We start from the raw sequence: 27,026 nt of genomic DNA on the forward strand, positions 1-27,026 counted from the left end.
CCAATAAACAGATGTTCTAATTGGAGAGCTTTTCTTTTACAGGGCTATCGATACAGATATTGATTTTATAGTGCTCCTCCAAAAAGCAGGCAGTATTTTTTGTAAATGAAATGTAGAAAACTATTTTATTTGGGTAATAAAATTGATTACACGTTTATTATCAGGCAAATTGCAATAGGATTATTTTTTCGGTGGCTGTTTATTGGGATGAGTGTCTGCAAGTCCTGGTCCAAACGAACAAAGGTGGGATATGAGCTTAAGTCAGCTTTGTATCTAAAAAATGTAGTTGTATTTAAATTAAACTTCGAGTAGAAAAATCATGCTTCTCACCTCTTCTAGCATTGCCAATCTGTGGCACAAGAAAAATATCAGCCATTGTGAGCTTTCCCAATCAGCGGGTAAATTCTGTGTGGGAAATACAGAATTTACCCGCTGATTGGGAAAGCACCTTCTCCAAGCCTCTAAATCCTCGAGATATCCAATGTTGTGCCCACTCCAAACTTTTCTCCTTTCCTATACAATTTAACACGGAGCTATTTGGCAAATTATTGTGCTTGTTCATTAATAAGTCGGTTGCCTTTGCCAATATGCTTTCTCGATTGATTGAAATTGAGTATGGAAAACCAGAGGAGACATCACTGTGTCAGGCTCTTCATTTTTGTTTCCGAAGGTAGCAAGTGCACGAGGACACCGCAAACTGGGGGCATTACCCTTGATGGGAACATGTACTCGTAGTTTGGAAAGCAACATCTTACCCAAGAACAGCAGGATGAAGAGGTTGAAGGTAACGTAGCAGAAGCGCGACAGGGTGTAACCCATGTACAAACTAATTACCAAGACGCCACAGCGACTCAAAATGCTGGTCAAAGCCAGGGCCTTTCCCCTGGAAAGCAACTTGGGAGTAAAGATGGGTTTTAATAACTATAAGGACTGACTTCACCTCAGACGAGTGGGCACCAGATCTATGAGAATGGTGGCTATCAACCTGATGCTGCACAGGGGAGGATCCATCACGATTAGGAAGCTGGCCAGAATCACGTAGGGGTGCGTCACGAAGTTGAGGAGCAGGCAGCCACCAGTGGCGGCTCCTATGTAGAACAAAATCACCACTTTGCGGTTGATGCAGATCAGGAGCAGGCTGGTTACCACGAACAGGCCGAGGACAACGAAGCCTTGGATGAGTTGATCCTTCATATCCTCGTAGCTCAAGCGGCACTTTGGAGGGTTTCGTTTTGGGCTGTAGCCATCCAAGTGTTCGCAGACCGACAGGCGCTCTTCAACTTCAGAGGTGAGAATCCTGATTCGCACCATCCAAATGGGCAATGCAAAGGCACTAGAATGTTATAAAATTGCTTAAACAGGGAGAAGCACCTAAGCTCAAACTCACATTCCACACAGAGAAAAGATGATGAAGGAGAAAATACCCATGAATTTGGCGTACGTGACCAGGAGAGTCTTGGTGTCATGGCACCGCCCATAAGTCATTGACCTAAAAAGCAAAAGGAAATCAAAGTACAGACTGGAAATCAAAGGAACTGGGTCACAGGTGATCCCTACGGGTTGAGCAGACGGGGCTGAGTGAGGGACTTCACCCCCAAGCTGTTCAGGGTCGCATCTTTGCCCTTGTTCATCCGGCAGACCCTCTCCATGACCCGCAAGGCCCTCTCCTGATCGCCGATCGACAGAAAATACTTGGGCGACTCCGGCAGGCAGAGCAGGATGCCCAGGCCGAGGAGTCCAGGTATCTGGTTGCACAGCAGCAGGATGCGCCACCCTTGGACGGGATCAGTTTCCAGGGGCAGCAGGACTCCCGCCAGCGCTAGCGAAGGGATAAGCCTGAGGAAGGGGTTTACTCTACGTATTGCTCCGATTCTTACTCGCCACGTAGATGATGCTCAGCCCCAAGGAGTAGCTCATGATGTTGAGCACCCGGGGACGCAAGGATACCTTGGTGAACTCGCTCAGGTAGGTCATGAGGGCGACCACCAACGCCGAGACACTTAGGGGAGGAATGAACGAATTAATGAACGATCGAATGGACAAATGAATAAATGATGAATGAACGAATGAATGAACGAATTAATAAGCGATCGAATAAACAAATGAATGTACAAAAGAATAAACGATAAATTAACCAATGAATGAATGAATGAATGAACGAATGAATGAACGAATTAATGAACAAATGAATGGAAGTTAAGAATGAACACGGAAAGTGCGCGAAAGTACTCACAAGAACCCAGCCAAAGAGCGGACGACAAGAAAGGACCAGTACTCCGGCATGCAGGCGGACAGAATGGAGAGCATTATAGAGGTGAGGCCCGCGCACATGATGATCCTCCGCCTCCCGAATCTGTCCGCCAGTTCGCCCCACATCAAGCAGGTTAGCATTTGGGCGGCAAAGTTGGTCGCCATCAGCCAGGAGATCCGCTCGTCGTCGAGCTCCAGCTCGCAGTTCGCCCCGGCGACCACCACCGCGAACCCCAGCTGCTCGTTAGTGAGCCACAGCTGCACGAGGAGGCAGGCAGACAGCACGAAGTACTGCATCCTGCCGAATCCTGTCGAATGACCACTGGGATCAGGCGGTGCCAATAAGCTCGCCCATGGGCACGACTCACCCAGCATGGCGAACACATCGTCTATGTCACTCATCTGGTAAAGTTCTACACTTTGATATGTTATAAAAAACAAAAAAAAAAAAAGAACTAGGCCTAACACATAAATATGGATTGCTTAGAAATATAAAGCCATTTCATGTGATTATACAATTGATTACACGTTTATTATCAGTTATAAATGCAATACGAACACATTCCACTTTTGAATGTTTTACGGTTTGATTATTTTTCGGCAAATTTCGGTGGACAGTCCGGCTGTTTATTGGGATGGGTGTTTTTAACTACATCCAGTTTCTGTAGATCCTGGTCCAAACGAACAATGGTGGGATATGGACTTAAGTCAGCTTTGTACCTAAAAGTTGATTTAAAAATTAAATGAAATTAAATTTGAAGGAAGTAGAATCACGATCCTCACCTTCTGGCATTGCCAACCTGTGGCACAAGGAAAATATCAGCCATTGTGAGCTCATCTCCCACACAGAATTTACCCGCAGATTGGGACAGCACCTTCTCCAAACCTCTGAATCCTCGAGATATCCAATGCTGTGCCCACTCCAGGCTTTTCTCCTTGCCTACATAATTTAACACGGAGCTATTTTGCAGTGGCTGAATTCCCGAGCTAATGAGCTCCACAATTTCGCGGACCTTTGCTCTTTTTACTGGATCTTGAGGTAGAAGTGCAGGTTGGGGACGCGTTTCCTCCAGATAGTGCATTATAGCCACCGAATCGCATAATGTATGCCCATCTTTTGGAGCATTAATAAAATATTTTTAGTTTTGATATTACTTTTTTTTACTTACCAATCTGCAACGAGGGAACCTTTTGCATAGGATTTACTTCTCTATATTCTTCGGTGTAGGCATTTTCGCTGACTGTACTCAGTAAAGAAGTGGGTTTAATATCGTACTCTATTTTCTTTACTGCAAGTGCAATGCGAACTCTCCAGGAACACGAACTTGGCCAGTAGGAATACAGTAAAGGCTTCGTGTTTGTTGACATATTGCGCACAGAACTTGATGTCTTAAATAGTCTATATAATTTGTCCAAATTAAAGCCTTTTTGGGCCAGCTGTCTAACTGCTGCCATATACTTGCTTTTTGTATTAAGTAACACAATTTATATGTCTAATGAAGAAACCTGTTTACCTTTGCAAATTAATAACATTCGAATGTCCAGCTGTTCTGATTGGAGAAACTATCGATTAAAATGGCACTAATTATATGGTTTTCCCAAAAGTAGACCACACTTGTTGTAAAAACTGTGTAGAATGCTAATGTTTGTTGATTTGTATCTTCAAAATAGTTTTTGAGAAATTTTTAAAAATTAATTTGTTAAAAATCTATCAACTTTTTCTTAAGCTTATTAAAATTGTGCACCATTCGATAAATTAAAAGTCAATGTCTTAGCAAAGTTTTAGTTTAGTTTGAAGTTTATTTATAGTATATGGAACTGTTACAATATTTCGGAAATTATGGATATTAGTTGGTTTGTATTCAATTTGGTATTCGTTCGGTATGCGAAAATGCGCAGCTCGTCCTATATATATATGTGTATATATTTGTATGATGTGACTATCGGCGTTTGTCCTCCGAATCGTGCATTGTACTGTCATGCAGGATAGTAGTTTTACTTGGCATCGGCAGGCTTAATTCTAGTCGTACGGGGTTGTGAAGAGATTCTCACGATCCAATTTACATCAACTTGCTAATAAAATAGTGTGCACTTAATGGGTTGGCTTTGTCATTCGTCTATGTGCATTGCGTTGAGAGAAATACTTGGTTAGTTATGCTTTCGTGGTACCAAAGAGGCATTGCGACATAAGAACCATCAAATCTTTGAAGTTCTCGTAAGTTACTTAGGATTTACTCGATTTTGTGTATAGTTTGTCGGTTAGTTTACTTATTGGTTGACTGAAGTTTTGTACTTTGTGAACGATTCGTTTAGCGTTTGCCAACTTTGACATGAAGTACTTATACATACATCAAATATATTTTTGTAAATTTTAGATAGTGTTTGGTTTTTGTTTTAAATCCCTGAATTGAATTTTGCTTTTCGTCATGAGTTTCCTTGAATTTGTTATGTTTTGTTAGCCTAAATAAAATGCATAAAAATAAGTTACATTTAATATATATGTTATGAGTTCATCTTTTAGATCATGTTCACAATGACAAACTAAGGGAATCTGAAGAATTTATTAATTAAGTTTCTATACGTTTCTGAGAATTTTGCATTTGAATTTCGTGCTGGAATTTCGTTATGTTATCGATAGTATTTTTATGCATTTATGCATATTTAAATGCTGTTAGCAATTTCTTAAATCACATCCGACTGTTTCTGCTTAATGGAATCCCCGCCAGCTTCGCCCTCCGATCTTCTCATCTATCCAATCCCTTCCATCCGTCCAATCTGTCCAATTCTCCTCCACCATCCGCCTGCCCACCGATCAGATTTATGTTCTTAGTTTGTCCTGTGCCTGGATTACGAACTGCAATTCACTTTTTCGTCTTACGGCGCTTTGCAGTTGTCGTCGGGAAATTCTATTTGTTGGGCAGCTCCGGCGGACAGTCCGGTTGATTGGAGGGGTGGGCCGCCCGGAACGCTGGATTGCTCTCCAGTTCGCGGTCGATGCGCAGTATGATGGGATACGGACGCAAGTCCACGTGGAATCTGTTAAAAGTATATAGTTTATAAATTGGTGCAAGAACTAGCTTTGGGAATTTTCCAAATATTTGTAAACCATTATAGAACTTGTTTTAGAGTTCTGTTTGTAACATGTTGAAGATGTAAATCGTACTCACCTTCGGGCATTGAACACCTGAGGTACGAGGCAGCAGTCAGCCATGGAGATCTCGTCGCCCACGCAGTACTTTCCTGCGGAGGTGGACAGTGCCTTCTCCACCGCCCGGAAGCCGCGGGTGATCCAGTGCTGGGCCCACTCCTTCTTCTTCTCCTCGCCCACGTGGATGAGCACGATGAGGTTCTGGAGGGGCTGGATGCCCGAGCAGATGATCTCGACTATCTCGCGCACCTTGGCCCGCTTGTGGACGTCCTGTGGGAGCAGGGGTCTCTGGGGACGGGTCTCCTCCAGGTAGTGCATGATGGCCACCGACTCGATAAGGGTGTGTCCATCTGGTAATTGAAATATAGGATGTAAAGAAAATTTTCTGGCGGTTCAGAGCACCTACCAATCTGGAGGGCGGGCACCTGCTCCATGGGATTCACCTCGCGGTACTCGTTGCAGTGCTGCTCCCCGCCAGACTTGATCAGGCTGATCGGCTTGATGTCGTAGGGAATCTCCTTGAGGTTCATCGCAATGCGCACGCGCCAGGAGCACGAGCTGCGCCAATACGAGTAGAGTATTGGCTGTGCGGCGGAGGAGGAGACATTGGTAGTATCGGGATTAGTAGACATTTTAGCACAACGGGCCAGCGCCGAATGGCGTGACGGGCCCACAAACTCTATTACGAAATCTATTTATTCTAATTCTGAGTAGCACAAATAGCGCAGAACAGGTTGCCCCGCCGCTGATAACGAGTTGGTTGGTTGGGAGGCACAACACAACACAACACAACGAGCGGTCAACAAAGTCTCGGCTAGTCAAACTGGTTTAATCATTTGCATTTTGTTTGCCTCCCGATAAACTAGAGCTCTCAATTACGCACTTATCGGGCAGATAACACAGATTTTAACTCGGAGGTGTGAGGCTTTCTTCTTTCTTCTTTTTTCGTTTTGGTTTTTTTCTTGTCGAGATATACCCACATGATTCATGGTGTCCGGACAGGAGCAACGCCAGCGACAGACTGACAAAAAGCACGGCGGCAAGTTCGACTTGCACCAAAAATAGCGCCCGACAACAGCTGCAGAGCAACAGTGGAGAGCTTCGGGCGGCGAAGGGGTATGGGCTAGGGGACATGGACACGGGTTCCTATGTGGCAGGACGAGCCCTAAAATGATATACAGATACACACAGCTGGCTGTTCCGGTTGGGCCAATCAGCCTATCGACACACAGAGTTCCACCCACAAGGAACCGCGCACACGGAAAGCATAATGAGTTCCCTAAAAGTTCAATGAACCCATGGGAAAGTGAGGACGATGGGGTCCGAACTGCGAGAAACGAGCGGCGAGCGGTGAGCCACGAGTTCAGAGATCCGAATCCCAAGTTCCGAGCACCGAGCTCCCGAGTCCCGAGAACTGTGTCGCACCCCAAGGTCGGCTAGGGGCATTAACCTTGTTCAAGTTGTCGTTGTCCTGAGTCCGCAGCGCGAAGGCAGCGCCAAGGACACAGGACCCCTGCTCAAGAGAAAAACTGGCTCACAAGTTTCGCCGTTCGCCTGGAGAGGGTGTGCTTTTTTTAGGGGTTGCTCGTTGAGTCGCCGAGTTGGAGTTTGAGTCAAAAGCCTAGATCAGGGTAGTCGAGTTTTGGCAAGAAGAGGGGTTCAGTTGGGTTTGGGTTCTATTATACCCCGAAATAGAAGATATGTCCCAGATGGTGAATAATATATTAATATATTAAAAAAACATTTTTAATACTTGGAGATTTTGACTGTATGAAAAATAATCTATATAAATAAAAGTAAGTGTAAGCTTTTATTTATAGATTAAATTACGAACCACTAAAAACGAAAAGCCAAGGATACACATCCTAATCAGGTAATTGTTTTTAAAACAATTTGATTGTTTCCCTTTGGTTTTCCATCAAGCTTCACTATTCCCTAGAGAGTAATATGCAATCTGTAGTACGTATATCCTTTTTCGCAACTTTACGGGACCTGACAACCCTGCCTGACAAACTTTTGCAGTGTGTACGCGAGGGAGGAAAGCTTGCCGCTGTGCGCAAAATCGAATTCTAGATCCGGTGGCGGGGTATGAGTGAAACCCAGACTAGCGCCGAAGTCAGAGATTTCTGGCCGCGTGGTATGAGTGATATTGCGGGAATGGATTTTCGCCAAATGCCAAACAAGGCGCCAATGACGCTGGACACCAAGGATGATGGGACTCGCTTACCTTTGCTATGGCCGATAAGGACATAGCGTTGTGGTGGTACTTTGAGTAGTTAATTTTGAAGCCGTTCAGTGCAGACGCACAACCCCGATGGAGAATTAAAAGGTTACAATCCGCGCCGGTCTATCGAAAAGCGGCGATTACTCCAGGGACACTTCTATGTATCCCGCACAGCTCGATATTGCTTCTATATCTTTCACAAAACACCATCCACTGATTGCCAGAGATATGTGGCTTATTCCTGTGCACAGTTCCGTTTCTATTTGCAGCCGCTCAAATGCACTCAAAACCTCAAACTGAAACCGCTTGGGCAAGCGCTGAAGCAAAGGATAGCGACAGGATATGAAGCCAGGACGCAACTGAACACACTGAACTAAATAAACGAGTGCGAAAGCGAAAGCAAAAGCGAACGCAAAAAGGACAATGACAAACGCCAACAACAATGCGAATTTGAGAGTGTGTGAGAGGGAGGACGACCGCTAAAGGATAACAGAAAAACAGAGAGAGAGAGAGAGAGAGCAGTGCAGTGGGAGAAAAGAAGAACGATTTGCAAAAGCTTTTGGGGGTTGTGTCTGCGCTAAGCTTTCAAGGGGTTAAATTTTGGGGTACAGCAACCACAGACAATCTGACAGATTCTCTAGGTACAGTCCGTTATTTTATGGGACTAAACTTCAGTTTTGAATTTTAAATATTTTTGTTAAACCATCCCGACCAGCGAGGAATCAATAACCTTAATAAAACACCTGCTCTTTAGTTACGACCACCACTTTATTTTCGTTTTGTGTTTTTGTAAGTTTAGTTCATTTTCATTAAGTTTGCTCAAATCATGTTCGATTAAATTACAAGTGCTTAACCTAAAAGTATGTATGTACGTATGTATGGACTAAAATAGTTAACAAAGTTTGGCAATCAGTTACAGTTAGTCAAAACGAGTTCAAAATCCATTACGCATGTACAACTAAAACAACAACAGGAAATCGAATAAGTTATAGTTATATAATTTCATAATTATACTGGTCTTCAGTATTCGTTTTTCATCATGTCCTGGGCCCAGTTTTGGCCAGATACGATTAGTAGAAATGCAACAATGTGTAAAGCGGCTGTAAAATAACCGCCACAACCAATAGAATATCACACCAAAAATGGCAGAGTACAACAGATTCAACAGAGATTGTAATCAGTGAGTGTGGAGAGTGGAGTGTGTGGAGTGTGTTTTTGTGAGGAGAAAACGTGTTCCGAGGGACGCGGACCTAACTAGCTTGGTAGGATGCGAAGGACCTGTTCCAGGATGCCCGGAGCAGGTCCTGCCGTGAGGTTCGTGCCTGTACAGTGTGCTCTCGCGGGTGTCCGGGGCGTGGGCTTTGGGTACAACATTCATAAAGTTTATCTACCTCGGCGCTACCTAAGTTGTCGTTGTCGTTTTGCTAGCTAACAAAAGTAACTGTGTATATATATGTATAAAATTACCAACAAATTCATAAATTATTGTTGTAATACGTTTAGAAAATAGTGTCCATATATATCATCATGCTGTCATCACACTTAACCTAATGCGTTTCGAAGAATTGACTACTATTAAATGGCAAAAGTGTGCCATAGTTTCTCTTTCCATATTTTCTCGTTTTTGTTTGGTTTTTGTTTTTTGTAGAATTTACTCGTAATTACATACACTTCACATACACATGCAATACACAATAATCATTGTAATTGTAATTACGTTAAATGTAACTGGTAACATCATGCTAAATACATTATTCCTCCATTAAAGACAGATTCCCCTTATCGGTATGAGCTAAAGTCCCCAAGAACCATTACATATTTTTCCCTCTGTCTCGTTTCATTACAGTTATCAGAGATTTGACTTCTAGCAAATACGTAATTTTTTAAAAATTATTTGGAGGGAATATTCATGATTTTTTCTTTTTTTCAAATATCGCTTACATTGATCGTTTCTTATCAAAGTGTGAGATGTTCAGAAAATATTTCGTTTGTCCATTGCATTGTTTGTGAGATTGTAAGTCTGGTAAAAACAATGAACAATGATGTCGAACGAAGGAGACGTTTTTCTGTTTCTGTTTCAGTTTCTGTTTCGGTTTTTCGTTGAAAGAAATGCATTATATGTGACGTTATTATTAAATATTATTAGGTACCAAAAAGTGTAAAGCAAGGTCGAAGTAATTCTGCGTTAAATAAAAGCATGTAAAATCGTTTAAATCTATTTTTGATCATCAGTTTACAACCATGAAAACATTTACGTTTACATTTACGCTTATTATGTACATATATAGATGTACCATAAAATATTCGTTCATATCAGAATATTAATATTAGCACTGTATAAATACATTTATATTTGTATTTTGTTTATGCGGTAATCGTGTGTGTAGTTCGTGTGTGTCTGCGAGTTAAATAGGTTTTACATGCTACGTACAATTTACGATCAACAAGAGGTTACAGCATCTCAACTAAATGCCATAAAGTAACAGTTTGCTTCTTTATAAAAGTGTTTCTTTGCATATTACAGTTAAAACTTACATCGTAGATTTGTGTAGTTCTTTGTATACGGTACTTAATCATAGCAGGGCCGATCTGCCCGACCTTTTCCGTCCTTATTTTCAGATGCAGACCGGGCATTTCGTTTAATACTGAGCGGTAAAGTTTGTCTCGCAGTAAATCGCTTTTTGTAGGTCAGATCGCGATCGATCCTCTTTCGGCACAGAAACGAAGGGTTTGTGGAATGCGTCCAAAGTAATATCTCATAATTTCGTATCGTTTTATTACTCGTCAGTCTAAATACTCTGAGATTCCGCATCGAAAGCAAAGATTCGAAAGAGGTGCCTCACAGAAGGTCCTGTGATCTGTCACTGCGATGACGCTTAAAATGTCCTCTTACTCGCTAAACAGGAATGCAAACATGCACTTTGTGTACACGAAGGTGTACGGACTATGTATACATATATATATATATATATTCTTGAATGGATCTCTCGATTCGGTTTAAATAAAATTGATATGTCTAATAGCTATTATCAATCGTTTTCAATTTCAAAAGGTTTTGTATTGTATTTCGAAGTAATTCTGTTGCGTTCTCTAACTTTAATATTCGGTTTTCTCCCAAATCGTCGGTATGACATTAATGGTAGTATGTGTATCTGTACGATTTACAAAATATTGCAAACAGATGCTGAGAAGAACTATATAGTGTCTTTGGATTGGAGTACAAATCGTATATACTGATGATTCGAGTGAATTCGACGCTTGAGCTAGAGTTAGTTTGGCTTTTGAGGAAATTGGCACCCCATGTGGGTCACCATCTATGTACAGGTTACATTTTTGAATACGTAGTTTATCTTACATTCGCTTAATGAACAATCACAACGCAGAGTATTCGAATAAAGTGTGAGTGAGGAGGAACCGCTGACGCAGAGCTCTCGCAGATGATTCCGGAAAATATAGTACGAGTATCGCGTGGAAACATAGTGAAAGTAGCACTCAATGTCACAGATTGTCCTTTTCTATTTTCTCGATCTTTGGTTAGTCTAGGAAAACAAAATAATAAAGAAAAACGCAAGACGGTCGGGTGAAAAATGAAACAGTTGAAATCATTTAATTGGCAAACGATAAACATTTTGGCACAGTAAATGAAACTTAAAACGAAATATAATAAATTAGGAGATATCTCTACTGCATTTGACTAGACGTTCGAGCAGCTGCTTAACTATAACTTCATTATTTTTCTTTGTCTTTAGGAAACTTTTCTGAAAAGCAGCAACAAAGTGCACACACATGTCAACTTAAGCTTACATTAGCCTAGATTTGAACACTTACTTAGGGATAAACACTCATTTGCGGATACTTTATTCAATAATACTTAAGACTTACGCTTGAAGGCATTTGAGCATAGAACAGAATCGAACAGAACAGAACAGAGTAGTTGGACCAACTCAGGCGGAAACGGAAACGGCGGAAACGAAGGTGGAAGTGGAAGCGGAAATGGAAGCGGAAGACGTGTAGAGAAAATGCACACAACAAAGGATGGCCATTACATGGATGGAAAGGGATTCACAGGACTCGATTATTTGTACGCGAGAAAGTCTTTAAACGGCTTCGAAGGCCCACATCGAACAGTTCTTGAAGGTGCTTTATGGTGGGTTGCTGTAGCTGTGGCTGTACTTTGTTTTTTGTTTGGTTTCTTGTATAACTGGCTTACGCTTATTGTATATAACACCGAAAAATATGCAGAAGTATGCTGTCCGTCAACTAAACCTATGACTATTGTATGGTTACTAATGCTATTGCGAACACAAGGACAGGAAATAGAACTGCAGGCTGGTGATGAGTCCGCCTTTCAAATGGGCTTCCTAAGTGTCGGGGATGATTTGTATATCTCTCTTTTATTTACAGCACCTGATTCGTAGTGTTTCGTATTGTACGATAGAAAAATTCACGCACACAACTGGCGAATACAACCATAAGAATTGCTAATAGTTTCCATCTTCCAAATTTCTGTCCGGATTCTCTCAGTGAAGTAGGATGTTTTGCAGTGGAAAGGGGCGGAAGGCATTAGACTAAACGTGAGTACTTAATTTGGTTTTCTGGTTTTAGCCCTGCATGCTTTGGTTTACATTAAACTAGATTAATTTACGCCATTGTCAATATAACATACCACCCGGCTTTTGGCCTCAAAAAGGTTGAATCAATCGATCGATTTGTTGTAGTACATTAGCTCACTGTCCAAATGGAAAACGTGTGATTCTTGTTGTTGTTCAAATTACTGGCAGATTTACTGTTGTACCATTTAATTTAATATATGCTTGTATATAATAACTATGTATACCCTAGGTCTATATAAAACTGCACTGAGAGTGTCTCTGTGTTTTCTGTTTTTTGGGTTTGGGGGTTTTTGGGTTCCGAATTCAGAGTTTGAACCCTCGTTGTCTGTGTTCGTGTGTGTTTCTGTGGCTTGTGGCTTGTGGAGAGGGGAACAAGGGGGATTGGGATCTAGAATTATAAATAGATTAATGTCTTTTATGCGTTTTGGAGAAATTTGAAAGATATCCTTCCTTATCGGTTAATTTGCTAGACTCTTATTTACAGTGTCTTACAACCTACAACTTGCGTTAAAAGTAAAGTTAAAACTTTCTCAACTGCCATTTACATTGGTGTGCATTGAATTTTGTTCACGTTTAGCTAAAATCGTTTTTGATCTCACTCAATATCACTTGATTTCACTAGATTTTCTCTTGGGTTTTATATTTTTTGTTTTCTTTTGTTTTTCGGTCTCTAAGCCATAGTTCAATAGTTCGGGTTTGTAGGTAGGTAAGTACGATCTAAGTAAAACTTCAACTACTCGGAGTTGGTGACTTGCGTCGTTAAAACTAGAACAACAATCATATATCGCATACATCGTACACCTAGGCATGTAATCATATCAAGTATGTATATATATATAGAGATTCTCTTACTTGCTACACATTTATCGCCCTAGTAAAGTATCAGTGTAGTGTGTTGTAACTATGTACGAGTATTTGAGTAGAAAAACTTGTAGTTAACAGTAATTATGCACTAGTGTTTATCATAGATCGGGGTTTCGCCGCAGCTTTAGCCATAGTTGTGCTATAGTTTTAGATTTAGATTTAGTTTTAGATTTAGGTTTAGAGTACATCTACAGTCGAGTCGAGCAGAATAAACGCCTACTATAAAAAACGGTAGGTATACACTTACATATTCGTATTCGTATTACTTCAACATAAATATTGCACTTGCCTACAATAGTCGATAACAATTCAATTTGAACTTGGGCCAATCCTTGGCTAGACTTAAACCTACAGCGAATCGCAGTGTCTTCTACTTAGGGCAAAGTTAGAGAAGTGATTGATAGAAAGAGAGAGAGAGAGTGGGGTTTAGGGGCTTGAGAGATAGAGATAGAGCTAGTGAAGAAATGCCTTTAACTACTACGTACACGTGACATTGATTTTTCGACTCAAATTCGTCTAAGCATAAATTCTAACAGTGGTAAACAATGCTTTGCTGCTTGCTTAATGCGATTGTCAATCGATTTTGTTTGTTTGCTACTATATATTCGCCATGCTGATTCGCAATCCTTATTCCTTATTCCTCCTCCAGATCGGTCGATCCCTATGAGGGTGCTATAATGGTTGATGAGGCGACGGTGGTCAATCCTGCAGCAGCCTGCTGGTTCAGCTGGTGTTTCTGATCCGGTTCCTGGACCCGGTGCGTCTTCATGTGCGCACTGCGACTCTTCACCTTATTGAAGACCCTGGCAGGAGAAACGAGAGAAGAGAGAAGACGGGGCACCATGAGAACACTTGGGTCTGCAGCCCCGATCTCGATCACTAGCAACTAGAATGCAGACTAGGCGGGTTAACTGGACATTTAGATATAATGAAGCACACAGAGTACAAATCGAATAGCACATGCATATAAAGTAGGATTATAGCTGGGCAGAGAGTCATGCAGAGATTCGAAAAAGACTTTCAGCTCGGTCTGGTTTTCGTTTTTTCATCAGTTCTTACTTAGCCTTGTGTGGAGTTAAAATTGCTTTGTTGTTATAAATAACTATGGAAAATAGAGAGTTTATGTTTAGGAGTTTAAAATAAAACGAACAAATTAGTGAATAAGTACATATATATCGTAAGGGAAACGGAAGAATTGAAATTCGGGGGTGCGCTTGAATGATACAGTCGCTCTTCGTATGTGATATTATATATTATTAGTATTATAATTTATTAAAAAACTTTAGATCCCTTGAACACCTTTTAAGTATTATATTATGATAGAGTTTTTGGTAATGAGTTAACTAGAATTTAATTTCTGATTCAGATAAGTTATAGATCACGTCGAAGGCGAGCTGTTCCAATTTACAAATGAAGGATCGAATAGGCTGTTTTGGGGGGGTGATCTATCGAATGTCCACCCGTGAATTATTTATAATATTTACAAAAGTCTTAAAATGCAGAGGCACTTAGCGCAGTGAGTAGGTAGGTTTATCGGAGATAAATTACACGAATAATACACGAAATTATAGAACAGAGAGCGAGTGAATGGAGTGTGAGAACGGAAGAGGGATATCGAAAGGAACCGAAAGGTGACTTGAATGGAAAAGAAGAGGTCCTACTTACCGAGGATTCGACCAGCGCGATGCTCTCGTGGACTTTTGGAGCTGATATCAGTTACGGTTACGTCTATTTGCGAGTTGTGACTCTTCGCTTTAAAATTGCAATTTCGATTTATTGATTTTGTATTCGTTATTTGATTTTGGTTTCGGTTTTCGATTTGATTTGATATTTGGGTTTCGCATGATGGAACAATACAATACAACAACAATAACAACAGTTAATATCGCTTGACGAAAACTCTAACTAAATGGCATAGAAGTCGGAAACTGACATACGAATCGAACTGAAGATTCACAAGAGGTAACTACACAAACTCAAGTCGTAGAAAGAAGTGGAAAGAGGGTAGCGATAAGTCAACTCAAAACGAACAATCGATAGGAAATCAGGAGTCATAATTTTCGAAAACGATAAGTACAGTGAACTCAAGATCTATCAACCAAGAACTCGTATGCGGCATACGATACACAAGTTATTTTACGGTACAGCGTGCTTTTACGATCTCAACTCAAGTCAATTACGGGCACTCAAATCGCTTGCGGATTTTCGAATTTTCATATGATTTTCACGTGTTTTTGTTTTTTGGTTTTTGTTTTGATTGGTGGAAATTGCTTTGGGGGAATCTTACTTGCCGCACACCTTGCAGGGGAACTCGCCCTCCTTGGGAAGCGGTAAGGTGCCACCGCCCAGTCCCACGTCCAATTTGGGCGTGCCCGAAAGCGCCGACGAAGTTGCCGTCGTTGCAATCTGATTGGTGTTGCAGTTGCCGCCGTTCTGAGCCAAGTTGCTGTTGTGTGTTGCTGCTGCCTGCGTGGCGTTGCATGTTGCGTTGTTGCTGTTGCTGCTGCCGCCGCCGGTTAGTGTTGCACATGCGTAGCTGCTGCTGTTGCCGTTGTTGCTGCTGCTGTTGTTGCTGTTCGTGTTGCCACTATTGGCCGTGGCGTGTTGCAGGTTGCTGCTGCTGCTGTTGTTCGTGTTGCTGTTGCCACTGCTGCTGCTGTTGTTGGTGTTGCTGCTGGCACTGCGACCGTAAGCGTGAATGCGGACATGGCCGTGCAGCGCTGCTTTCGAGCTGAAGCTCTACAGTTCGGTTCAGGCGGGGGTGGGCAAGATTTGGTTTACGAGCGGTTTGCGGTTTGCGATTTGCGAGCGTTATGTACAAGAAAGAAAGTAAACAGAGAGAGCCGAGGTCAGAGGTGAGGTGGGGGCAAGCTACTCGGGTTAGGCGGCAACTGCGTTTCGTGCTGCGGGCTGTGGGCTTTGGGGCATGCTGCTGCTGCTGCATCTACAACTAGGAACCTGCAACTTACCGCTGAACAGTCGGCGATCTCGCAGACGTAGGGCTTCTCCACGGCGGGTGTAATTACGACCACGGGCTCCATTTTCAGGTGCGACACCTTGTAGTCCACGCACAGCTTCTTCCAGAAGTAGTACATCTGCACGCACTCGCCGGAGGATTTTGTCTGGAGCTGAAAAAGAAAAAAAACACCCGAGGAAAAACCGACCAAACTTTTAGAGGTATGTATGCCACTTGAAAATCTGATTAAAATTGGAAAAGTTATGGACTTGGTAAAATGGTGCCTGTCATCCGTAGTTCACCCAATCTCAGCCACTTACCTCGCTGGCGATCTTGCCGAAGTCCTTGCCGTGCTTCTCCAGTCCCCGCAGGAACTGCTCCAACTCGTAGGCGGTCCACTTCATCTGGAAGGCGCCTGACTGGGTTTGGAGCAGACTCAGAACGGCCGCCGCCGAGTTGCCCTTAGCCTTGAGCAGCGTGTGGAGCGCCACCTCCTCGGAATGACTGCCCATGGGAACGGCCGAGGACTTGCTGAGATCAATGTAGCGCATCAGGATCTTGTCGTCCTCCTGCACCTCGGGATTCCACATCAGCTCGGCGCAGGGGGAATCCCTGACCGCCTCCTCCATCGGTCGACAGCTGGGAATCTGCGCCTGGTAGGTGGAACCCAGATTGACCTTGGACTCGTCCGAGAAGTCGACCAGTCCAACGGAATCCCCGAAGTCGTCGTCGAAGGCGTCGAACAATCCCTGACCGAGTTGCTTGCGCACATTGCAGTAGAGTCCGGTGCCCTTTCGATCCGGATTCAGGATGGGAGCAGGAGTGTAGTGGGTGCGGGATGGCTTGCGCAGCTTGGATCGATGCGGGGAGAGGGTGTGGAACTTGGAGAACTTGTGCGTCTCCTGGGGGGCATTGCTGCGCAGTCGGCGCTTCAGAATGGAATTGGTTTGGTTCGACAGCGGCTGCAGATTGGCCACGCTCGGCGGATTGGCCAGAGGTTTATTAACCACTCCTCCTCCTCCCGTTGCTGCTGCTATTGTTGTTGTTGTGTTGCCACAGGCAAACAGCAGACTGGCATCGATTTGGCCTTGATTGGCATTCATTTGGCAATCGGTGGCGGTGAGCAGAGTGGTGGTTTCATTGCCCCCGCCTGCGGCGCTGCCATTAGATGTGGTTGCCCCGCCGAAGAGCAGTGGTTGCAGCAGGCTGTTGAGGGGCTGCATCCCCTGCATTCCCCCCTGTCCCCCGCTGTCCATGTACTGGGTTTGGCTGGCCACTTGGGTGAACCCATGGCCACCCACGAGGGGCATCATGAAGTCACCCTGCTGCTGCTGCTGCTGACCCACCGCTGGCAGGGATTCAGATTGGTTGAGTGCCTGTTGGGGCATTAGCAATTGCTGTTGCTGTTGCTGATGTTGCTGTTGCGGTTGCTCCTGCTGCGATTGCTGCTGCTGCTGCTGCTCCTGTTGTTGCTGCTGCTGCTGTTGTTCTTGCTGCTGCTGGTAGAGGTTGCTGTTGTTCTGAAGTTGCTGTTCCAGAGGTTGCTGCATGGAGGTGGCCTGGAGTCCCAACTGCTGCCTCTGCTGGCCAAAATCGCGAGGGGAGGAGGAGAGCAAGGGGTCCTCTGAATTGGACATCATCTGGGATTGCAAACCCAATCCGGGAAGATAGTAGAGATCGATGATGTTCTCGCCCTGCTGCTCGCTGGTAAGTTGCAGTTGCATATTCTCATCCGGAAGGACTTCCCTTAGAACCTGCTTAACATCCTCCGCAGAACCAATGCCGCTGGTGAAGAAGGATTCCGAGAGCGGGGAGGTGGCATTCCTGGAGTCATTCAAAAACTCCTGATCTTCATCCAGAAAAGAGAGATTCGTCTCTGCAAACTCCCGCAAATCGCACTCCGTGTCATCATCTGCGCCATTTAATAAATCTTCTACTTTAATTGAAGGATCAAAGGTGCTCTCCTCCAGCACGGACTTCAGTTTCAGGATCTTCTCGTTGTCGTGCTCGTTCATCTGCTCAATGGTGGCCTCGCCCTCATCCGTCTTGAAGTAGATGTGCGAGAAATCGGTCTTATCCCCGAAGAAGGTGTTGCTGGCATCCACGAACTGGGCGGCCGCATCCTCGATGAACGGGGAACTCTGGGCCATGTTCTCGTGACTCGAGGGAGGAGTGGGATAAGCGAGGGGGAGAGTGGAGCGGCGAAGCCAGGACTCCGCTTCCCCGCATGCTGGCTATCGCCTGGATCTGCGAGCTGTTCTGCATGATCAGCTCCTTGGAATGGAATTGCTGGAAGGTGGGCAGCGGCGTGGTGTTCGCACTGGATCCGTTTCCATTTCCGGTTCCGTTTCCGCCTCCGGAGTTGACCTGCTCCGGCTCCAGCTTCACCAGCTGGGTGTGCGCACTGTCGCCCGCTTCGCTCAGCAGGGCAAAGTCCTCGGAATGTTCGCTCTTGATCTGCGGCTCGTCCTCCTCGTCGTTGAGCAGCTCCATGGAGTCCACTGTTTGCAGCAGCATCTCGGTATCCGAAACGTTGTACACCTCCGCGTCGTCGAAGAGATCGGTGCCATCACTGGTGTAGGTCACCGTGTAGACTCCTCCCTCCCCGCCGCTGATCACATTCCCCGTTCCGGAGGATCCTGCTCCTCCGGCTTGGAGCTCCTGGTTGGGAGCGATTGTCAGGGAGAGCGGGGTGCCATCCGCCAGGGAGAGATTTCCCGAGGAACTGCTGGTGATGTTACCCTTCACCAAACCACTCAAGCTGCTCAGCTTGCTCTTGGTGGACACCACCTGAACATCGGAGGGGATGATCACCGTCCTGTTGTTGTTGGTTATGATCTGCCTTCCGACGGTCTGCACACCACTGTTACCCAAAGTGGTCAACTCATTTGTGGTCGTTCCACTGGAGGTCATCATTAAACCAGAGCCAGTTTGTCCTTGGGATTGGTTTTTCTTAGAGGTGACCGCAATGCGAGTTCCCCTCTTCAGAAGTTCAATGAGGGTGGAGTCCTTGGGATCCGTGTTGGTGGCCGTGGATATCCCGCTGATGGTGCCTCCTGCTTTAAGAGCTGTGAGAGCACTCATTGTCGTGGTGGTGGGCACGTTGTTGGTGGTAATGGTGATCGTATTGGTTCCCGTGCCCAGATTGAGGGTCTTCGCCTGCTTCTGACCTCCGCTGAAGATCTCGATGCTCTGGGGCAGGCCAATCTGCTGAATGCTCAGCCCGTTGCTGCTCTTTATGGTGGTGGCCGCCGGGAGAACCGCCGTCGTGGTGCCCGTGCTGGTGGTCATCGTCTGGGTGTGACTGCTGGTGCTCGTCTTCGGGTTGAGGAAGCTCTCCAGATCGCTGATCGATCGACGCAGGGTGGTGGTGGCGCCACTACTGTGCGGCGGTGCAGGAACCACAAAGGAACCCTGAAGAAGGTAATAATTAAATAGTTAGTATAAGTTTGTGTGAAAGGAAAACCCCAAGCGTTTGGTGACCCCGATTTCTACAAGCCCTTACATAGTATAAATTATAATTATATAGTAAGTATACTTGATTACTGATTACTGATTACTGATTACTGATATGAACTAAATAGTAAATAAATGGAAAGTATTTGTCGTGTTAGCAGAATATCTAGTGTTTAAGCATTTGGTGACCCCGATTTCTTCTTTCACCCCCTTTACCCACCTTAGTCATGTCCTTGCGCTTGCTGATGATCTTCTCCTCGATGAGAGCTCTCACTCCAATGCTGGCCGTCTGCAAGGGGGGGACCACTGGAGTCCTTCTTCTCGCTTCGCTTGGTTTCCGGATCCTTTTTGTAGTAGCCGCCATGCAGACGCATGTGCCCATTGAGGGCGGGTATGTTTTTGAACTTTCGGTGACAGAGATTGCACTCGACCGGTTTGTCGAGCTTGACGATGTTGAGCAGGTGGGAATTCATGGTGCCCACGAGCTGTGGACTCAGCTCCTCCTCCTTCACTTCCACGGGAGAATTCGAGGAGGGAGCCACCAGTTCGGAGTTGTCCTCCACGGTGACAGTCACATTCTGTGCACTATTTAACTATTAAAAGGAGAATTATTATTACATATGGTTATATTTAATATTTATTTTGTTATTTACCAATTGCATGTTCCAGGTGCGCGGTCTGTTCTGCGAGGACGAGGAGTTCGTGTTGATCTTGTAGGAGCTGACACTGGTGGGCGAGGAGACGGTGACCTGGGCACTCGTCTGCTTCGTTTGCTGCATAATCTTGCTGATGAGATCCAACTGCTCGCGGGTGAGGCCCTCGCCCTCGAGACTCATTCCATCGCTGAGAGTGATGGTGGGCGAACTGGAGGCCATCACCTGACTGTTGCTGGATGGCGAGGGGGCCATCGCCACTGACCCCGAACCCGAACCCGAAACTGATCCCGAAACCGATCCCGAACCAGATCCCGCCGAGGAAAGCGACGAGCTGGCAGACGAGGAGGCATTCGAAGAGGCATTCGAGGAGGTCGAGGTGGTGGGCGAGAGCAGAGTGACGCCCGTCTTGATGGGCAGGTTCATGGCCTTGATCTGCTCCTCCGACAGAGCGATCCCGGTGGCCGCATCCACCACCGAGCTGCCGGTGGAGATGTACGTCCGGATGCAGGTTGCTCCGTCCGGGGAACTGGCATCACCACTCGCCGTGGCTGGGGAGAGACTCAGCGAGCTGGTGGCCACACTGGTGCCACTCGAACTGGCGGTGGGCGATAGGGACTGGCTGGTGGTGGGCGTGGCTGCACCGCCCGCATGGTGGTTCTCCGAGTGGCGCCTCAGGGATCTGGCATCGCAGTAGGACTTGCCGCACCCGTCCGCCTTACACTCGTAAGGCTTCTTGTTCCGATGAGTCATCATGTGTCCGTTTCTAGAGGGGATTAGAGATAAAAGAGTGACTTGGATGGTGCGCCTCATTTACTCACAAGTGATCTTGCCGCTTGAATGCCTTCGAGCAGAGCGCACAGATGTATTTCCGCTCGTCGCTGTGCGTCAGTTTGTGCTTGGCCAGCGCCGAGGCATTTCCAAAGATCTTGCAACAAATCTATAAAAAGTCCCAGAGAAATGTAATTAGCGTTGGCTCTTCTGTCGGCTGCCCTCTAGATAATTGAAAGCGCTGCCGTTCGTTCGAACGTTTTAATGAGCCACATTGCGTATACGTTATGTTGTGTTTTCTGTTTCGTTTTTTTTTCTTTTGGCCACCAGCACACACCGCATGCTAATTACGACCGACGAATTCCAAAAAAACCAAAAGCTAGGCCACATCCATACCCGAAAACTATCTGCAGGAACATGTGTGTGTGTTAGAGTGTGTGCATGTGTGTGTTGTTGTTGTTTTTGATTGCCTGCAGCAGGAGTGGAATTCCCCGATGCTGACCAAACATCGCCCCCCCTGACATCCGCAGTATCGTAAAACGCGTCATAAAATGTACTTTACCGCCGTACTCTGAACTAGAAGCGCAAAAAGCGAACAAAATAAAGGAGGACTTGGAGCAAAGGCACTTTGAGCGGCTGTCAGTTTTATTGACAGACGTCGAGACGTGTTGAATGCCCGCGGCGAGAGCTGTTCGAAAGCGAGCTCCTGAATTCACATTCACATTCACTCGGGCAAAAAAGAGCTCTAAAATGAATTATTCACTTTCGAAATCAAGAACTAAAAAGAAGCGCTGTTCTGCAGATAAAAGGTATTCTATTTTCTCTAAAATGTATGTTGAAATGTTGTGGAAATTTCCACCAAAGCAAAAACATTCATTAGAAGTAGCAAAAAAAAATGATATGTATGAGTTTGGCTATAATTTTTCCATGAAATGCATTCCTATTTGAAACAATAATCTAATTATATAATAAATATTAAATATACATATATTAAATTTCTCATTTCTGCTAATGAGAACAATCTAGCTAATTGCATTTCCCGCAGTGCATCAACTTTGTTCAAAGAGTTCCGTGGAAATGAGCTCCACCCTTTGATGGTCTTCCCACAATTCCCGAATTCCCGAATTCATTTCACATGCTGCAGATTCCCGAGTAGACGGGCTCTACGCTCAATTAGCGCCGTGTATAAACACAACCGACTACGGCCGTAATATTAGTTCCAAGTGGCCAGTCCGTCGGACTTTAACGAGCGGCAGGGGGAGGCTGCATCTCCCCATTGGTGGGTGGAGGGTGGAGGAAGGGGCGATGGCACTTTGGGAACTGGGCGCGTTTCACCTGCCACTCGAACGAGGAGACGACCTTAATGTCCGTTTATAAATATTGCACGACTGCTGGCCGTCTGTGCGACATGTTGGCTCAGAACGAGCGGCGATAAATTGGCGATTAGGCCACGGATGAGCATAAGTGTACTGCCATACAGCCAACTCAAAAAAGAAAATCCGCTGCGGAATTTCATTCGCATACGCACCTGACACTGCTGCGGTCCGTGACGCGTTGGCGATGATAATTTGGGTCGATTCTTGCGCGGCGCTTCAACGCTGATGATGCCACCAATACTAGTACTAGAAGTACCGCTATTTGTACCGCTTGTGGCTGCCGCCGATGCACCGATCAATCCAGTTGAGGGGACATGCCGCCCGGTGCCCTTGAAACTCAAGCTGTGTCCACCTCCTCCTCCTCCGCCGCCGCCGCCGCTGCTGCTGTTGCTGCTGTCGTTGCTGTTGCTGCAGTTGCTGTTGCTGCTGTTGCTGTTGCTACTGTTGCTGCCACTGCTGTTGCTGTTGCTGTTGCTGCCGCTGCTGCTGTTGCTGCCGACACTGATGCTGCTGCCCACCGAGGAGGCGGTGCTGAAGTTGCTGCTGTTGCTGCAGTTGCTGTTGTTGTTGTGCTGATTGAGTAAACTGGCCGCGCTGCTCGTGCTGCTGTTGCTCATAATCTGCGCCAATGTGGTGACATTGGTGACCGTGTTGCTGCAGCTGCTGCTGCGGATCAAGCAGTTCTTGATGTAGCTGGTGTTCGTCTTGCCACTGCTGCTGCTGATACTCGAACTGGTCGAGGTGCTGACCGACTGGACACTCCTCCTGGTTATGGTTATCTTATTGGGGTTACTCAGATGATTGCTGCCCGCCGACTTGGCCGAGCTATTGCTTGAAGTTGCTGCTGTGATTGAGTTGTTGTTCTTGAGAGCTGTAAAGGATAAAGCAGAGATTAGATCTCTTTGAAGTGGGATAACTGAGTAATTGAAGAACAACCCATACCTCTATTATCAAAAGACACCCATCATTACAGAAATAAAAATACATTCCCAGACGAATTATTAATATAGCGACACTTTAAGTGCTTGTAGCTAATTCACTTAGCCGTATAAATCAAATCAAAAATAAATTCGTATCTTTAATAGTTTGCGCATCAAAAAGGGGAAACTCATTTCTTATGACATTAATGACATCAATTCATAAATAACAAACAGAACTGCCGGGTGTATGATGAATGCTATAGTTTACTTACAGGCTGTCTGAATTGTGCCCAAGACATCTGCCAACATTTCCGGATCCGGATAGCCGATGGTCAGCGCATTCTCTAGCGTTGACGCTGGTGCACCGGCAGCGGCGCCATTTGGTGACGTCGTCGATGAGACGGCTGATGTCGCTGATTTCGTGGCCGCCGCCTCCAAGGCGTTCGCATCCCGCAGTTGCAGAGTCACGGATCCTTCGCTCCCCACGGAGGCGCTGCACATCAACACGCGCGGCGCGCTGCTGAGAGTCGTCAGTGGCAGGTGGATGCTCTTCGGGACCTGCGGGCGGTGCAAATGCAGAATGGCATTTGAATGGTTATTCATAAACGGGAGCATTCGGGGATTTTGGGGAGAGGGTAAAGGGGGAGCAGAGGGCCAGAAATCACTGCCAAAAGGCGAGCTGCGATGGCTGTCAGGCGAGATTAGTCGAGATTATTGATAATTCACGGCAACTGTCGCCTAATGGACGACGCGTCGCATAATTAATAGAATTTAAATGCATTTCACTTTGTGTCCGACAAGTGACTACTGCCCCACTTCCCCTCAAATAATTGCCTCTCCTGGGCCCTCATTTCATTGTACTTTAAATAAACTAACTTCAAGTTGCAGAGCCAACAACTTTTTAAAATTAAAAACCAAATTAGGAACTTAAAATTCCTGTTTCGCTATCTATTAAAGTTTATTTTAAATTATAGAATACATTCGTTTATTTTACATAAATTTATATTAATTATAGAATTCTTTTGTACTATTTCATTTAAATTTATGGTAATAGTTTTCCCTGAGTGTAGTACTTTTGGCACTTGCAAAACAATGCTGTATTTTAGTCAGTCATTAATTTGCCCCGTCTTCTTGGCAGCCCCTCGACATATATTAATTTAAATGCAATAGAAGTGCAGTCATAAATTGGCCACTGGGGAAAGAAACAGGGTCGCAGGGGAGTCCGTTTTTAGATGTGGCAATTAATGCTTTATAAACCGCAGCCAATGCCCAATTAATGCGGTCTGCAATTGCCCATAGCCACAAAACAAAACGAGAATAAAAATAAATAGAGAGACCAGGGCATAAATTTCCAAAAGTGCCTGCGACGCTGACCACAATTGAAACAAAACAAAAAATAACAAAAACACAGTGAACACTGTGAGTACTGAAAACCCGGAGCGAAGACACTGGCATAAATTCGCTTCGGACGCATAAAATTTCACGTTAAATAAATAAACAGCCATTTTATTATTGTTTAAGTTGTGGCAAAAAAAAACACGGCTAGCTAAATGAAAAAGTTCTCTCAATCAAGCGAACTGGAAATGGAAATGGGAATGGAAATGAAGCCACAAGTGGCACGCCCCCGCAATAATGCTCTCCGCAAAACAAATTGTTTATTTAAATATGCCAGTGGGCTATGAGATATATATGGGCAGGGGCCGTTAGAAGAAGTAAATTAGATTTATGTTTAACACTTGTTTTGATAACCTTGTCGCTGCTTTTGAATCACCAACAAAAATCAAAGAAAAAAGTTCTGGGAAATGCTCGACTTTCAAGCAGCGAAAATTCCCTTTAAACTTTTACCTTTAAGGAAAGATTGTCTATCTTGCTCTCCAATCAAATGGATTCATAAATTACATTCACGCTAAATCAATTCGGGTATCAAGTAATTATATGTTTGCTCTCTTGCACAGGCGAAAAGATTTACGAGCCTCGTCTGTTAGAAAATCCCCATGTCTGTCTGGCTGGCAAAAGGCTGTCAAATCGGAAAGGTGAGAGGTGTGAAAGGGGGTGGGAAAAGAGGGTGGGGAGGGGGATGGGGGTCATATATCCTGTTGCGACATGGCCCACACCAATTGCCCATTCCCCCCTGAAAAACTCTCGGATGGGTGGGCATATTTTTACGGCGTGATTCACGTGTCAATCAAACGTCAATGTCACTCAAAAAAAAAAGGCCCAGAAAAAAAGAAATCGCTGGCGAAGAGTGTATGTTATGAATGAGCAAGTTTGCCGGCGGTGTTGCAGGAAAAGTTTGGCGCTGCCAAAATCAAATTTCCATTGCAGCAGCCAGACTTTGGGCCAGTTTGATGGCCAGATTCGAATTTGGCAAGGTCTCGGCTCCTGTCCGTCCATCTTCTTCTTCTTTTTTTTTTCTGCCGATATGTTAATGAAAATTTTGAGATGATGTCGGCGCAAAATTGAATATGCTGGGCGGCAATTTGTCATCGGGCTTTTCTCGTCGTCTCCTGCCTGCTTATTAGTAAAATGAGCTGAAACACATGTTTGTGCAAGGGCTGAGAAAAGCCGCCTTCGTCATCATCAACAACAGATTCATCATCGGGTAACGCGGTCGGTCGGTCGGTCGGTCGGTCGGTCGGTCATATGGCCCCAAATCTGTCCGCTTTCCCGTGTTCCTCAATTTTCAATTTTGTTTATGATTGCGCCTTCAAAGACACACGGGTATCAGCTGGCGTCCCACATGCCGTATGCGTAATATCACAAGTTTAATCATTTAAAAAATTGGTTTTTAAACGTTTTATGACATCAACATTGTTTTCCACGCAAGTTTCGTGTTTATGGAAATTTATAGATAGTTCTGCAGGGGAAATAATATATTGTCTTTATAGATTGCTAGTTGATTTTCTATTTAAATGTAAAGTTTTACCCTGCCCGTTTTTCTCTGTGTGGATTAATAGCAAAGGAGACACAGCAGACAATAAGTTATTCGAAAGTTCTGCAAGTAATACTTTACGATTGACTCATTTATGACCGTAAATATTCGAGTAAGTCGGTAAGCAAGTTTGAGAGTTTGGAAACTTTGCCTTCGGGCAGTTAACTTATAAATATTCAATGGCTCAGAAATGAAACATTGTTTGAATGTGTCAGAAACAAGTTGCCTGGCTGTAAATATTAATATATATCGGCATGTGCCATATATAATGTATGGCTATGATGGATTGCACACGATTGTGGTTTCTTTTTTCTTCGTTGCGCCCATAATTGTTATTTCTCTGGCGTTGATTTATATATATTTTTTCAATTTTTTTCACTTTTTTTTGGATGTCGATGTCGCGTACTTACCGTATTTATGGCAGCCATCGTCGCAATTGACGCCGTCGATGAGGTTCTTGTTGTTGATTTTGTTGTTGTTGTTGGTGCTTGTACTGGTTGTTGTTGTTGTTGTTGTAGTTGTGGTGGTAGTGGTGGTGGTGATGATGGGGATACAAAATCAAAAATCTGAAAAAAGTTTTGTATGATTGAACATATTCGAATTCGTAGCTGCTTCTCTTATTTTCTTTCGTTTCTTTGCGATTTCTTTTTTCTCTTCTTTTTTTTTTTTTTTTTGGGTGACATAAAAACGTGAAGAGGAACCAAAGAGCAAATAAATCTGAAAATTTATGCATAAAAATGTGCACATAAAACGAAGTGAAATCAAGAAACCAAAACACATGCATATACAAAAAGGCGACACACTGGCACACTCGTATCGTATCGGAAAAATCGCAAATGGATGTAACACGATGCAAAACAACA

At 44.6% G+C, this 27,026-nt stretch overlaps 4 protein-coding genes across 9 annotated transcripts; all 4 read right to left on the bottom strand.

Annotated features, from left to right (window-relative positions):
• Positions 1–77: 77 nt before the first annotated feature.
• On the bottom strand, positions 78–2,717 carry LOC108099315 (putative transporter SVOPL). 3 transcript variants are annotated; one of them, XM_043209078.1, is made up of 9 exons: positions 2,619–2,717; positions 2,234–2,558; positions 1,878–1,999; positions 1,558–1,819; positions 1,388–1,489; positions 941–1,297; positions 756–883; positions 331–697; positions 78–273 (listed from the first exon to the last, which is right to left on the bottom strand). In XM_043209078.1, exons 1-8 carry the CDS (start codon positions 2,650–2,652, stop codon positions 636–638), a joined length of 1,392 nt encoding a protein of 463 aa, XP_043065013.1. In that variant the 5' UTR covers positions 2,653–2,717; the 3' UTR covers positions 78–273; positions 331–635. The 3 variants fall into 3 exon arrangements, with proteins under 3 accessions (XP_043065013.1, XP_043065014.1, XP_017058215.1); XM_017202726.2 differs by having other exon boundaries at positions 83–273; positions 941–1,333; XM_043209079.1 differs by lacking the exons at positions 1,388–1,489; positions 1,558–1,819; positions 1,878–1,999 and having other exon boundaries at positions 79–273; positions 941–1,333.
• A 44-nt stretch (positions 2,718–2,761) lies between these two features.
• Positions 2,762–3,776, bottom strand: LOC108099272 (probable maleylacetoacetate isomerase 1). 2 transcript variants are annotated; one of them, XM_017202651.2, is made up of 4 exons: positions 3,714–3,749; positions 3,420–3,649; positions 3,034–3,364; positions 2,762–2,970 (listed from the first exon to the last, which is right to left on the bottom strand). In XM_017202651.2, the coding sequence occupies exons 2-4, from the start codon at positions 3,616–3,618 to the stop codon at positions 2,841–2,843; spliced, it is 660 nt and encodes a 219-aa protein (XP_017058140.1). In that variant the 5' UTR covers positions 3,619–3,649; positions 3,714–3,749; the 3' UTR covers positions 2,762–2,840. The 2 variants fall into 2 exon arrangements, with proteins under 2 accessions (XP_017058140.1, XP_017058137.1); XM_017202648.1 differs by having other exon boundaries at positions 3,420–3,776.
• A 245-nt stretch (positions 3,777–4,021) lies between these two features.
• On the bottom strand, positions 4,022–7,969 carry LOC108099650 (probable maleylacetoacetate isomerase 2). 3 transcript variants are annotated; one of them, XM_017203281.2, is made up of 4 exons: positions 7,626–7,969; positions 5,805–5,982; positions 5,418–5,748; positions 4,022–5,286 (listed from the first exon to the last, which is right to left on the bottom strand). In XM_017203281.2, the coding sequence occupies exons 1-4, from the start codon at positions 7,647–7,649 to the stop codon at positions 5,157–5,159; spliced, it is 663 nt and encodes a 220-aa protein (XP_017058770.1). In that variant the 5' UTR covers positions 7,650–7,969; the 3' UTR covers positions 4,022–5,156. The 3 variants fall into 3 exon arrangements, with proteins under 3 accessions (XP_017058770.1, XP_017058771.1, XP_017058769.1); XM_017203282.2 differs by lacking the exon at positions 7,626–7,969 and adding an exon at positions 6,379–6,414; XM_017203280.2 differs by lacking the exon at positions 7,626–7,969 and having other exon boundaries at positions 5,805–6,095.
• A 402-nt stretch (positions 7,970–8,371) lies between these two features.
• Positions 8,372–26,685, bottom strand: LOC108099434 (serine-rich adhesin for platelets). Its single transcript, XM_017202968.2, is given in 13 exon segments — positions 8,372–13,902; positions 15,387–15,838; positions 16,069–16,227; positions 16,376–18,244; positions 18,246–19,469; positions 19,732–19,812; positions 19,814–20,104; positions 20,165–20,930; positions 20,986–21,104; positions 22,464–22,669; positions 22,739–23,182; positions 23,504–23,789; positions 26,574–26,685. Coding segments are annotated over 13 exon segments (6,057 nt in total). The 5' UTR covers positions 26,592–26,685; the 3' UTR covers positions 8,372–13,760.
• Positions 26,686–27,026: the final 341 nt, after the last annotated feature.

The sequence above is a fragment of the Drosophila ficusphila genome, unplaced genomic scaffold (genome assembly GCF_018152265.1).
Source record: "Drosophila ficusphila isolate 14025-0441.05 unplaced genomic scaffold, ASM1815226v1 contig_791, whole genome shotgun sequence".
NCBI classification, from domain to species: Eukaryota; Metazoa; Arthropoda; class Insecta; order Diptera; family Drosophilidae; genus Drosophila; species Drosophila ficusphila.